Source organism: Sander lucioperca, chromosome 2 (genome assembly GCF_008315115.2).
Source record: "Sander lucioperca isolate FBNREF2018 chromosome 2, SLUC_FBN_1.2, whole genome shotgun sequence".
Classification (NCBI taxonomy): domain Eukaryota; kingdom Metazoa; phylum Chordata; class Actinopteri; order Perciformes; family Percidae; genus Sander; species Sander lucioperca.
Genome location: NC_050174.1, coordinates 31,303,925 through 31,318,219, shown reverse-complemented (window position 1 = coordinate 31,318,219; position 14,295 = coordinate 31,303,925). Strand labels below are relative to the sequence as shown.

Sequence of the window (14,295 nt, the reverse complement as noted above, 5' to 3'; positions counted from 1 at the left end):
ATCAATTAACTGTTGTAGCTCTAGTATTTACTCAAAATATAGAAATGATGAAAGGAAAGAATTATAGAAGGGACAAAGGGAAAGAAGGACAGAAGAGTGAGGAAGGAAGGGTGGAAACAAGAAACAAAGATAAAGAATGAAAGAAACAGATAAAGAAAGAAAGAGAGAAACTGATGCTGCCACAGGGTGCTGTCAGGATGAGAAGTGAACCTAATCAAGAGTATTGTAGAGTGAGAGTGTAACAGAGAGAGAGAGAGGTAGAGAGAGAGAGGATGACAGAAGGTGTCCCTCTCCCCATTGTCCAGCCCCCAACTTTGACGTCACAGGCCGAGACACACAAAACAAGCGGCTCTCAGCTGAGCTCCTCACTTGATTTCCACTTGCACACTCTCCAACGCAAAATCACGCCTGTCCTCAGACGCGTCGCGACACTTGCCTTCACACCCGCTTAGCCCTGAGTTGCGTAGGCGTGCAATCATCTCTACACCAAAACATTGCACTCCAGCAACAAGAAAACCACTTGGTCGCTCACTCCTCTGGACTTGAAACAGGCTCTGTCTCTTGTGAGTGATGCCTAATTCTGTGTGAGGCTTCCGACGGGAGCAAACGGAAGAAAAAGGAGCGCTCCGACTCCCAACCCCGAACTCAGACCCCCGTCCCAAAAAGCAGCAGATGTGACAAAAGAGGAGAGGCGGAGAAAGAGAAACACAATCTCCCACCACCCCTCCTTCCCTCATCTGGGAGAACAATACCCAGCCTCCAGTTGGAGAGGGTCAGCTTTTGTCCCTCTCCCCACGATCCCGCTGAAGAGAGCGTGCAGACACGCTGACACATTGACCTGCTGCTGTGAGAAGAGAACACGGTGCAGAACAGTTGCTACGCTCGGCACAGTTTTAATTCAGTACTTGGACAGCTCCTGAGAGACGACCAGCGCAAGTGTGTGTTTCCATGAGTGAGTAGACTCTACTCTACTGTTTTGGTTCGGAGACCAAGAACCACAGATGCAGCCCCCGTGTACGTTCCAGCTCGGTCCCTGTGGCCCCTCTCCATCCCTGGGATCGCAGAGCAGCACCGTCGGCTTCCATCAGCTGGAAGAGAAGCAGCTTTTTGAGAAGTTTTGGAAGGGTACTTTCAAGGCCGTAGCCACCCCGAGACCAGAGAGCGTCATCGTGGCCAGCATCACCGCCCACAGGAGGGTGACCAAGTGAGTTCTCTACTTCCTTATTGCAGGCAAAGAACAACAGCCCCCCCATTTGAATTTTGTGTTTGCTGTCCAGCTGCTTCAGTGAGAGTTGTCAAAAATTGCTCTTTGCTTCTGTTTTTTGAGGATGACAAAACATGCTTGTACAGAACATCAGCAAGTGGTTATGTAGTGATTGCCAAGAGGGACAATATATTTACTGATGCCAGAACCACTACACCTTTTTGTGTCAAATACAGTATGTATCCTTGTTGTGTGCACATTCCCAAAGCTTCTAGCATCTATCTCGCAAACTCCGTCTAGCCATTTTGGTAATTTACAGAAAAGCTAGTTCTCCAGTTGAAAAAGTCATATTAGATGTCTAGGTGGCATAAAACTTGTTTCAACAGCTTTTCTGTGACTATTCTTTAACATGTTAGCTTTGATATAGACACCTTGACATATTTTGATCCGCAAATCTGTGCTTTATAACTCAAATAACTCAAAATATGTCTTTGGTGTTGATTTATCACCAAACATTTGTCGTCATTTCATTTGTATATATTCTCTCTTCGCTTTTACGGCAAAACACAGCTGGCATGAAGAGTGTGGCGTTCAGTTAATTGTCCCTTTTAAAGGTCACATTGCAGCATCTTCATGCCTCTAATGTCACTGTTGTGTCCTCTCTTTTCCCTTGTGACATGGCTTTGGGCCAGACTCTGTTGAATAAGCAACATGTCACGTGTTTGTTCCTCCACTTTCAATCCTCCGACCAAGGTTAGCTGTAGCACTTACAGCTTAAGAGGGGAGGAGAGGCAAGGATGAATATCTGTTGCCCTTTCTCTTCCTTATCCGTTCTTTTTATCCCATCTTTGCTCCCGTGTGTGCGATCTTGAACTTCATCCATTGTATCATGCACTGCACTGCCTGCTGTGTCTATTCGTCAAACACTGCACAACCACAACAGAGGCAATGACACTGCTTTGCCTTTGAGAAACGCTTACAGTATATGAAACAGAACACGTAATGAATGTTCAAAAATGTAGAACATTTACACAACCACACTTGCAGAAATACACATTTGCGCATGCATACTTGCCTATCAAATGATGTTGCATGCTTGGATGACCTTTGAATGGTTTTGACACCCACTATCAACTTTCTCTTATGTGAAATTAGCTATGTTAATGAGGATTAGAATGGCCCATTTCATCCTACATCGGCACAAGCAGCGCAACACACTGAACCAGATAATGTGTCTTTAATGGATTCTATTAGAGCAGGACCGTAATGCTGCACATGGCCTGGTTATAAAAGATTTTATTAGCTTGTAGGATATGACAAAAATAACACTTTATTGCAAGAATAGGACCAAATATGCCTTTTTTCATTGTGTCCCAGCTCAGCGATCTAACCAAATAACTGCAGCCCTAATTTTTCCGTCAATGGACCATAACCTGTAACAGACGATAGATTCCAAACTATTTGGGGAAATCTTTTAAGAAACGGAGCAAATTAACCCACAAAAAACGAACTTTAATGTGGCTGGCTGCCATGAATTGAGCAACCTTTTTTGAAATAGCCGTAGACTCTGGAGCGGGGCCCAGCTGTCTCTTCAGCTTTAGCTTCTCTAGGCAGGAAGCTCTCCTCAAGTGGCTTTGCCCCTCCACGGGCTCCGGGTGACAGTGACGATGATGGCAGCATGGCAGGGGCAGTCGAGAATGAACGTCCACAGAGAGCAGACATAATGTTGCTAATTCGCCCGGGTCTGTTAGTCAAGGAAGACAGCAGGATCTCAGTCGTCCACCATCTCTGTGTATATTTGCAGGAGGGTGAAATGCAGAGGGACTTTTGGGTGATACAGATTGTAAATAATGAGTAAAACACAACAAAACAAACACAACACCCAGAGAATATGAATGCATGAGGAGGCCCAGGCGTCCTTCCTCCCTCCCTCCTCGCTGCACTGTTGATTTTGACCGAGCAAAATGCGACTGGGGACTGCTTAGACCATCAGAATGCGTGGCCTTAGGCTTGCTCCTCTACATCTTTCTCTCCAAGAGGAAACATAATTATTCACTGTGGCTAACTGAAGGGTGATGAACAATTGCAGTGAAAGTGAGGGGGCATCATGTACAACAAGCAGAGAGGGAGAGAAGAGCGGAGACAGAGGGGGAGCCACCGGGAGATGTTTCATGTTCAATCAGCATAGGGCTTTTTTCTGTCTGTACTGTCCTCACCCTTGCTTTCAGTTATCCTCCTCCTCTCTCTCTTTACTCCTGAAATAAAAAATGTTTGAGGGGCCCGTGAGCCACAGAGGAGTAGAGTTTGTTGTTCTCCCTCTGTCCTCCCTGTCTCCTCCTCTTCAGGCCAGTTACACAGCGGAGGGGAGGAGTTCACTGGCTCTGTGCAGCGGCTTTTCTCCAAACCATTATGACCCTGCAAGCTGTTTTGTTCATGGGGGGGTCCTCATTAAATATGCAGCATGGCTTTGGTGCAACTTTGGTGTGTGTGTGTGTGTGTGTGTGTGTGTGTGTGTGTGTGTGCGTGCGTGCGTGTGTGTGTGAGCGTGCGTGTGCTTGTGGCTGCAATGTTAGTGGGGTCTTGTCCAACTGTGGCAGATGGCAGGCTTGAGAGAATGCAATGCAAGGGAGGGGGGAAATTGTGTGTGTGTGTGTGTGTGTGTGTGTGTGTGTGTGTGTGTGTGTGTGTGTGTGTGTGTGTGTGTGTGTGTACCTCAGCAGATGCTGGTTTAACGAGGAAGAGAGGAAAAGGGTTTCAAGGGGCTTGTACACTGACAGCACCAGTGGGAATATACAGTGGGGTGGACAAAATAACAGGAACACCTTAGAACAGAATGCAGTGCAATCCATCTGAAATGGTCTTCTCAAACATGGATCACAGGAATACTTACTGCAGAGCTGTACAGTTTCAACATGCTTTTACAGTAAAACCAACAGAGTACACAGGACTGTAGAAATGCTGAATTAATTAGATTACATGAAGGATTTACAAGTACAACACATAATATAAAAGTAAAACAATGAAGAGTACAGAAAAATAGATATAGACTTTTTTAAGAAAAGGCTGTGTGTGAATTTGAATGAGCCCGAGTACTTGGACTGGGAGTGACAAAGCTAAGGGGCACAGACTGAAAAGGCCCTGTCACCTCGGGTAACAAAGCAAGTGGTTGGAACAACTAGGAGACCCCTGCCTGAGGATCTCAGTGGGGATTAACATATCAACAATACCTAGGGGCCTGACCATGCACAGCCTTAAAATATACAAGCAAAATCTTAAAATCAATTCTAAAACCCACAAGAAGCCACTGCAAAGATACAAGTGGGAGTGATGTGATCTAATTTCCTAGAGTTTTTAAAAGCCATTTTTGGATGAGCTGACCCGCAAATTATTTGTCTCATCGCCATTATTTTTTTGCCATGTCGCCAAATGTTTCCATGTCGCGATAAACAAGAATGTTTTTGTGTCCAACCCCTGTGTGGTTGTAGTGGATGCGATTAGTCTTGGGTTTGGATTTTTTACGGTGGCCACCTCTTTTAAAGAATGCTTGAAATTGTCCACACATAAACACAAATACGGACATAAAATGTTCTGAGAGTGGGAATAAATTAATAGAGAATACAGAGTCTCAAAAACATCAAGGAAGAAAGAAAGAAGCCAGATCTCCCCCACGGACAAAGCATTTCTCTCTTTCGTTCTCTTTCTCTCTGCGAGAATGGCAAACATGATTTAGTGACGGACGAGGGGTTTGTCTGCCGTTATGTATCTCTGTCTGCGCTTCTGCTCGCTTCATCGCTGACTATCTTTACTCGACTTCTGTCCCTCTCCCTTACACCAGTATCTCTCTCCTTCCTTCTCTCAGTATCTTTTCAGTGTGCGTTAACTCGCCCTCGCTGTGTCTGTGTCATATTACTCAGAGCACACAGGATGCGGCTGCTGAGGCATGCTGACAAGACAGTAGGAGATGATGCCGACTCCCCTGGCAGGAATCAGACTTATCACCACAATGGATTCACATTCAATATTGATTCCCGCATAGCCAATCAATTTGAATCAAACCAGCATCTGTGGCTTAACACTTTATACAGTGTTCCAGTGTGTTTTACAGCATGATGCATTTTGTCTGTCACAGGAATACGAGCTATAACAGAGATGCTAATTGGTGGAGATGATTTATATTTGGCATTGATTTCTGCACAGTTAATCAATTGGAATCAAGCCAGTGTCTCATGAGTAACACCTGATACATCGTAACGGCGTGCAGATTAGGAAGTATTTAAGGAAACCAAAATAAGTTAATAATAAAAAATAATAAAAAGTTAATAATATTTAAGTTTATTTATGAAGCACGTTTTAAAGCCAGAGTTTACAAAGTGCTGTACAAGGAAAAAAGAAAATGAAATACACATACAAAGTCATATCGCTTTGTCCCCCGGGCAGCTTTGTGGCAGCTCTCTTCATTTTTATCTTGTAGATGGGTTAAATGGCCAAGGCGACTTGTTTTGTTTCCGGTTTGCAACCTCTACTTCTTTTACTCTGTTTACTGTCCGATTTCAGCCATGCATAGCATATAGTGCCAATTTCTTACGAAACTACGGTGTAGCATAGTTTATTCGCTCCAAACCAGTTGATGTTTTTTTTGCAACATTCAAAAGTTTGCTTAAAATTTGACAGTTAAATGAAAACATGGCTAATGATGCATTATTTAGGGAAGTTTAGCAAAATGTAGTTGGAGAAAAAGAAAAAAAAACATTCTTCTAATTGCCATAGAGAAGAGTCATAACGTCAGTGAACTGATTCAGTAATGTCCATTATACAGCAATGGTTACCTAATGTTTTATCATCAAATAAAGTTAACCGCCTTAAGCTACAGGTCATACCAGGCCAAAGTAAAGCTATAGTAGCAAAAACTGAGTGTACTGAGCAAGGATGGGTTTTATTGCTAAAAGATTTACCTTTTTATTTGTAAGAAGTATGTGCTATTTTTTCTTTCAAAACCTACATATTCTTGCTTTAATGGAGCAGTAATGTGTTTTATTTATCACATAGACTTAATGAGTCAAAGAAGAAAATCCTTTTCTATCTATCACTTTAACTCACCCGACAGGCTATCATAAATACTTTGGTGTTTTTTAGTGGAAATGAAGTGATGCTGTCATGTAGTCTCCGGCGAATTCAACCTGCAGAGGCCAGCCAGTCTGATTGCTTCTACCTTTCCAATTAGCAACACTGCGACCATCCATATTTCTCTTTACCTGCAGGGTACTCTTGTACCAAGTCTAATCTCACCCACGTACTGCTGCAAAATAGACTGGAGAGCTAAAAATGTAAAGTTCCCTATGTTGTTTGTCTTATTGTAAAAGGTGATATTTCTGTCTTTTAAAGTTCACATTGACATTTCCAAATTTCACTCATCTCTGTGTCACAATGGCTCAACCTGGCACTGTGAAAAATTACTTGAGCTTTAATGACTTGAATTGATTCTGGGAAACAATATGCTGCACTTGAGTGCTGACTGATATAGTGCTTGATATAGCCGAAGCATGATGGGTAACAAAAAGTAGCAAGTCTATGTGAATGGGAGCTCAAAATACTCTTTGGTATTTTAATCCATACACACACTTCATGAACAGATGTAAGGTTGTGTTTTGGGGGTTATGCATCAGAGGATGGAGCTGCTCTGTGTAAACACACATATACTGTATATGCAATATTATTACTGTATCCTGTGATTGAGTGCATCATATCCCCTAAAGGCATCAACATGCTAGCAATGAAGAGGAACATGCCTTAATAGAATCAACACATTAACTCATACAAATCTGTGTGCAGTCATTTTTTCATGATGTTCATTGTTTTACTCTTCACGACAGGCAGGCAACATTAAGACAATATAAATAGGTGGCTGTAACATCGAAAAAACATAAATAGGAATGACATAAATTCAGAATAACAACAATAGCAGTGGTGAAAGAGCGACAAAGACGGCTTGGGAAAATGTGAGACTTTAGAAGCAGTTTGAGTCTTATAAAGACATAGACAACCTTTGATTTGTTCAGGAAGACATTTTATTTTAGAATTGATTATTAAACATTGCCTCTGAAACAAAAGCAATTGGCTAAAAAATGAATAGAGACACTTTGTCACAATTAAGAACATTAGATATGATTCTGCAAAGATTATGGCACAGTTTTACTCTTCAAACATGCATGTTGCATTAAGCCAGTCACTTTGGAGGATTTTCCTCTTATGTCTATTTTTGTTAGGATATTCGGTCCCTATAGGATCAAATACAACAGAATGCATGTGAACAAATGGCTTGCATGTGCAGGTACCTTTCTATATGAACATATATGGGCATGCACGTACAGTACATATGGAGACTGACACACATTGCGCCATAAGGGTGTTCAACATGATAATTCCTCCAGAGCTGAACAGCAGCAGCAGCAGCATTTTTTGAAGATGAAAGCAAAGAGCCGAGAGTTAACCCTTTCCTTCAAACGTCAGCTCAAAGCTGCTGTGAAATGTTCCCTCAGGGATCAACGCTCCCAGCCTGTGGTCCACCTCTGTGAGGAAAATGCCACACACTGCCTTCCTCCTGCAGCTGCTGGCTACTGTGAGCTCTCATATTCTGAGTAGCAAATCTTCATGTGCAACATTTTCATGCAGTTCAGAATTCCTTTTCTAGTTAGGGGAAAACAAACTTTGATCACAAATCTGAAGGTCAAGTGTAATGGCAATCTGACAGGAGAGGGCCGTTTCTGGCCATTTTGGACATCAACTGGCACACAATTGTTTCATGCGTTAAGTTGCACGTCAATATATTTTTGAATGTTTTTGTCCTGAGTACTTAAACACAAAACATGAATATTACCCGGCGATAAAGTAATTGCATTTATTTTACTCGTTTTTTTATTTTTTTGAACTTTAGCACCACAAATTAAGGCATCAACCAATCACCTTGTATTGTTTACTTATGAGGATTATAATTCATTAACACGGAGTCTGTCGTCCAAACTTTATAGACGGCAAACTTTATTACTCCTTTCAACCCTGACAAAGACAGTCTCTTTCTTTTCAGGGGCACTCTTTCCGTTCTTATCTTTCACAATAAAGCCCTAAACATATGCTACGGTCACATCGCTGTCGGTATGCATAGTTTTGACGCGAAATATTCACATTTTATATTTTCATGTTGTTTATTTGTTGCGTTCCCAGTGTGTAAAGGCCTTAAAACATAGGACAAGCATGTAATATGTCATGTAAAGAGAAAGGTTCTGCTCCAATGGCAGAGAAGGGTGAAAAAGATGTAGTTTGAGCTTAACTTTTTACGCCTGAATTAGTTTAATTCCATAATCATAACAAGGGGGAAAGAAACATTAGCCATGTATGAAAGTTACTTTCTTGTACTCTTGTTCATTGACATTTGAACTGTTTATGTATACAAATCTAGACTAAACTACAGCAGTATGGATCTGTTCTGCACCTGGTTGCACTTACTTTATGTCAAAATTGAGTGCACTGACATTTAAAGACTCATGACATTTAAGTCCATTAACATAGTAAATTGTGTTTGCTTGGTCACAAGTTTGTGTGTGTGTGTGTGTGTGTGTGTGTGTGTGTGTGTGCGTGCGTGCGTGCGTGCTTGTCATTTTGTCAGTTTGCCAAGTGCAGACTGCAAGAATAAATGTAACGAAATGAGAAACAAAGGCGGGGAATCCTTTTCAATGCATAAAACAATTCTGAAATATTTTCTCAGTAGTTTGGTGTACACAGACTCTGAGGGTCTGTGTTTTTTTTTGCAGAAACTGTTCAGGATGACTACCTTTATTCTTTCAAACTTTATTAGGGGTTTCTTATCTCTGTGAGCATTGTCCCTGTGATGTTCTGGCTATTCTACTTTATTTGGGGATGGGAGTAACACATAAGGACAATGATGCCTCAGATACCTCACTGGACTTTCAGCTTTGTTTTCTGTGGCTGCTGCATAGCTTAACCTTGTTCAAATGCTTCAAAAAAAGATATTGTGTACTGTTTGACATTGAAGAACAAGTACACAACGAGGTTAAAGCTGACTCAACTATAGGCTAAAAAAAAACACAGAACACAAACTTTGCTTTAGTTTCTTACATTTTGTCTCATACAGAAATGTGTACACGGTTGGGTGAAAACCTCACTGTGGATTGTTAAGAAAGTGTCCTGCAACAAGCATCTTCATGTAATTTATTTTCTGTATTTTGTGAAAGAAACAGGGTGAAGGAAAGACAGAGGGGGAAAGGAAAATTAGAAAGGAAAAGGAGAAATAGTTATCATTTCCAATACAGAGGTGGGATGGAAATCAGTGTAACAGCAGTGCAAAGCATGACTGTAATAACTGTCCGAAAGAAAGAATGATGAAAGGTAAGAAAAAAGAAAGGAAATAAAGAAATGAGAGGGCTGACTCTGTGACTGACATTTTGAAAATGTCCATTACAAGACACTGGAGCAGCCAAGGTTATTGCATTTTACTGAATATCATAGACCAGCCCATGAATAGAAATCATTTCTTGAGTCTTGGCTAAAGAGAATTGAAATATATGGAGGCACATAATGTACAACATTGAATAAACTCATAATAGATGATGAGAGAGAAGGTGAAACACTCCTTTGTCCTCTTACTGGCTTTACATGAAATGGACAGTATTAATCTTACTGACAGTAAGAGATGACCTATTCCTTTGAGCGATTCATTACCAGCGAGCGTGGTGGCTGAGAGAGGGACGGCTCGCTCATTACCACCTATTAGAGCTTCACAAACCAGGGATGTCCCTGGAAATGAAAAAGATATGAGCCAACTAGCAACTTTAACTGCTAGTCATCTGGCCTGCAGCAAAGAGACCACTGAAGTAGAAACAAAAATGTGTATTCTAAGCAAGCCAAAGAAGGTATATTTTGCTTCTTAGGGGTATTTTATGCCTAATTTTTTTTAACAATGTTTTTATTGATTTTTTTATTGCAATTACAATTACAACTTTTAACAATTTTATTGTAGCTTGTCCTGCATTTACCCTCTGTAGAAGCTCCCACACCTGCCTCATTTAGTTTGGCTGAATCTCACTAGATTTTGCACTTGTATGCACATTAAAAGTGGACCAAACAAGCGGGTCTAACATACAGTATGTAGTGTAACTGTTACAGTAAGTTATTTACACCTTCTTACATACAACATACATACAACATACAATCAACATACGCTCCTGTTTGATGGCCTTCATAGTTTGTAAGAGCCCCAGCATAAATTATATAATGCGACAGGTTTTGATTATACAGCAGCTGAAAAAGTCATAATCATAATAAGATCAGTGGTGCTTTGGGGGAGAGACAGATAGTTATTGCCACATCCAACTGGAATATGCCACGAGGAAGCACAATCACTCATAATGACAGGAGGCTGAAATTCACTCTGTCAAAAATCGCACAGAGGCAAAAACCCTGATTAAATATGCATACACACCCCAGATTTGGCATATTGGAAAATCTGAAAAATCCTACATAATAGGGTGAAGCCATTTCCCCCTGGCAGCAAATTTAACTCCAAAAAAAACTCCCAGGAGCTTCTTATTTACGATAGATCAACACACACACTAACACACAGAGGACATTCAGACAATGAGCCTCAGTTTTGTCTTACAGTGACTAACTGTCAACCTTGGTCTACATTTGTTTTTCCTTTTTTGCCAAGTATGCTACTTCTTTGTAACTGGACCCCTGAAGCGGTCATAGTATTCATTATTAAAATGCAAACTTATCAAAGTCAACTCCTCATTGCTTAAATTAAATAATTTCAAGGCTGACTTACTCCCACGTCTCAGCCTCCTCCTCCATTTTTCATTTTCGCTTCTTGCCCATCCTCATTTCAGGAAGACAATCTGCCATTCATGTGAAATTGCCACTATTTGCATAACTGATGCAGGGGTAAGGGTACGAACTGTGGCAGTGTTGATGTCACAAATGCAATTGGAGATGGGAGTGGAGGAATTAATTGGCCCGCAGCATTACTCCCTTCCCTCCGCTGCCGCTTTCACCTCTGATGTCTCTTCCTGACACGAAATGTCATGCAATGACAAGCAATTCCAAAAGACACCTTCAAGATTCTCACCAGGTGAAAGTCAGGTTTGCTTTGTATTTGGTACTCTGCATAAACTTTGCGGTGAAGATGTGTCAAAGAACAGCTGCTTCATTGAGTCTGAAATGTTTGTTTTTAGCTGTTTTGGCCCTTTTCAGTCATTGAGAAGGGACAAACAGCCACAAAATAACTGCATTAGGAGTTGATGCCACTAAACCTCTTATGATTCCAGTTAAGTAGTCCTAACACTTTAGCCTCATTCAGTCCCTCCAGGATTTCGCAATGTCGCGATCGCGCCAATTCACGCAAATTCAACCAATCACTGCAAATTTGGTGCGACTCGCAATTTTGACCAATCACTGCAACTTTTCCGCAGATTTGACCAATAACCTGAAGTTTCCTTCGACTTCAACCAATCCCAGCAGTCCCACGTGCACTCTGAGAGCCAATGACCAAGCGGGAGTGAGAACGGGTTGATCATTTCCTTGTTTGTGATATGAAGACGAGACGTGTGTGACTAGAACATCTCACATTTACCAACAAAATGTACAGCGAAAGACATTTCAGACCATCCTGCCAACCTGTATACATTTTAACATCAATGTACGCTGTAACGATTTAAAAGTTGCTGCTGTTTCAATCCTGGCTGTCGGCTCTCTGCAGCGGGTGGGGCTGCTGCTCTGTTCCCCCCGTGACTGACGTGTGCAAACACACACAAACACACACACACAGACACACACAAACAACACACACAGTGGATGCGGGAAAAACCGGAGATGAGACGACACAATGACCTAAATTGAGGACAGCTGTGCTCGTTATTGTAAGTGCAATGATAAGGTAAAGTCCAATAAGTACTTTATCAAACCGTATGAATGTGTGTCCCAGGCCAGGATAGGAAATGAACTAACAATGTAAAAATCAACAAACCACTGACAGTGACAGAAATGTTCAAATTTGATTCATTTAATAAATTATTATTTTTTGTCTTAAATCCACCAGCCATTTTCATATTATACCAACATTTGCAGCATCCTGAGCCTTTTTGGTAAGGTTACTAGGAAATCTCAGCCCAGAGTAGTTTTATTCTCCCCAAAACAAGTTACCTTTTTATTTTTAAAGAACTATACAAAAAAAAAAAATCACAACTTTTTTTGCAACTTTCACTGTCTCCCGCAACTTCATTGCAACAAACAATTTTTTACAAAAGCTCCTGCGAAATCAGGCATTTTGGGCCGCAACAATCTAAAAAAAAAGCGAAATCCTGGAGGGACTGCTCATTATGTTATTATTCCTGTTTTCAATATTCAGTATAAATAATGAACCCATTTTGCACTTTACCATTCTTATATTAGCATAAACATGTATCCAGCGGCCAGGATTCATGCTGTTTTAAAGCTATAATTTAACTTTTACTGCCTTTTAGCAGTAAAATTACTATATTAAATATGAGGGGTTGTTGATCAATACCAGTGTCTCCTGATTTTAAGACACTCTCAGCATATAACAACTAGTCATTAGTGCAGTTATAGCCGCTCCAGGGAATATTTTAATGTAATAAGGACACATAGTGTCACAGACAGATAAGCACCCTTCACAGTTTAGCATTATCAAAGAGAAGTGGTAGCCCACGTAAATGATCCTGGTTCAATCTGTTCAGTTATACATTGGCTTGTTTTTACAAAGTGGAGCTGGATTAGTTAAAATAAATGCAGGAGCCTTGAAGTTAAACATTTACAATGTTGGCTATTATTCTTTGGATAGAAGCTCTGTAATCCTCAGCATGAAAAATAATGACTTGGTATTGAAATGGAATAGGAAAAAAGGTAAACGGCATCAACATGAGACAGGATTGGCAAAGAGAAAAAATAACGGGGCTGTGATGAGCTGAGGAGAAATGAACATGACCTCACAGTATTCACTCTTAACCTCCTCTCTCGCAGTGCAAACTGGAGTTGAGCTAATGAACTTGCTAACTGACAGCAAGCTAGCTGGATGTTAGCAAGCTAGCTAGCTTGGATAGCCTTCCCCCCTCTTCTTCAATAACTTTCTGAAATGAAATGATTTACATTTCTGAGAACAAACTGTCAGAGGGGACTAAATGCCACAGTACAGAGAAAAGACAAAGGCGTTTACGTTTGCATTACCATTGTGAGACGGGGCATGCCATGCTGGAGGTCTGCGCTCTCCAAGTGCCCTTGTAGTTAACTTTCAATTTCAATTTAGCCCTTGTTGCCATTTTTCACCTATGTGTACAGCTGCCTTACAGAGCTTACAGTCAAATTTCAGAGGCACACACTCCCTAATGCCACATCAGATGAACATAGATCAGGTACGCCAAGCAACAAGCTGATTCTGAGCAGCTGAAGACGCTGTCATGTGAAGGTCAACATCCTGGTCATCAAGTGACAGTGTAGCAGGTCGGGAGTTGTGCACAGAGGGCACAGACTGTTCAAAGGCTCATCTTCCCAGTTTGCTACTTGCAAGTGTAAGTGTTATTCCCAATGACATTCCAGTAGCCGGCACAACCCACTGAGAACTGATTAGGACAAATGGAGCTGACAGGTTTGTCGCTGTTCCCGGAGTTAGAGAGACAAGCAAGGAAGTAGAGTAGAAGTCTCCCTGTTCTGTCAGGCCAAATCACACAGAGACGAGATAAGAGATATGATCCTTTTGGCAATCTTGGATCACCTCTTTTAGACTATTTGATTGTACTAGCTTTTATTATTTTGTCATACAAACTGAGAATTTCTTAGCCATCACCACCTTATAACAGCCCCAGATGACAAACAACAAAACCTATTTGCTTCTCTTTGTCATTCATAAGTTGGTGATTTCTCAAATTATAATTACTTCAGCAAAGTATAGGTCTACCATGCAATTTAATATTTGCAGACTACAGAAAATCATTAAAAAAAGTTTTCATTTTTACATGACATCAGCACACTGCCCAAACACCACAAGATTGGAGTTTCTGTTGCTTTGG

General features: G+C 41.1%; 1 protein-coding gene across 1 annotated transcript in view; it reads left to right on the top strand.

Moving 5' to 3' along the window:
* The first annotated feature begins 345 nt into the window (after positions 1-345).
* srrm4 (serine/arginine repetitive matrix 4) overlaps positions 346-14,295 on the top strand; it is a 63,960-nt gene continuing 50,010 nt past the window's right edge. Inside the window, exon 1 of the mRNA XM_031305199.2 lies at positions 346-1,204. Within this exon, the coding sequence (XP_031161059.1) occupies positions 1,002-1,204 (203 nt within the window). The 5' untranslated portion in view covers positions 346-1,001. The remainder of the gene's footprint in view (positions 1,205-14,295) is intronic.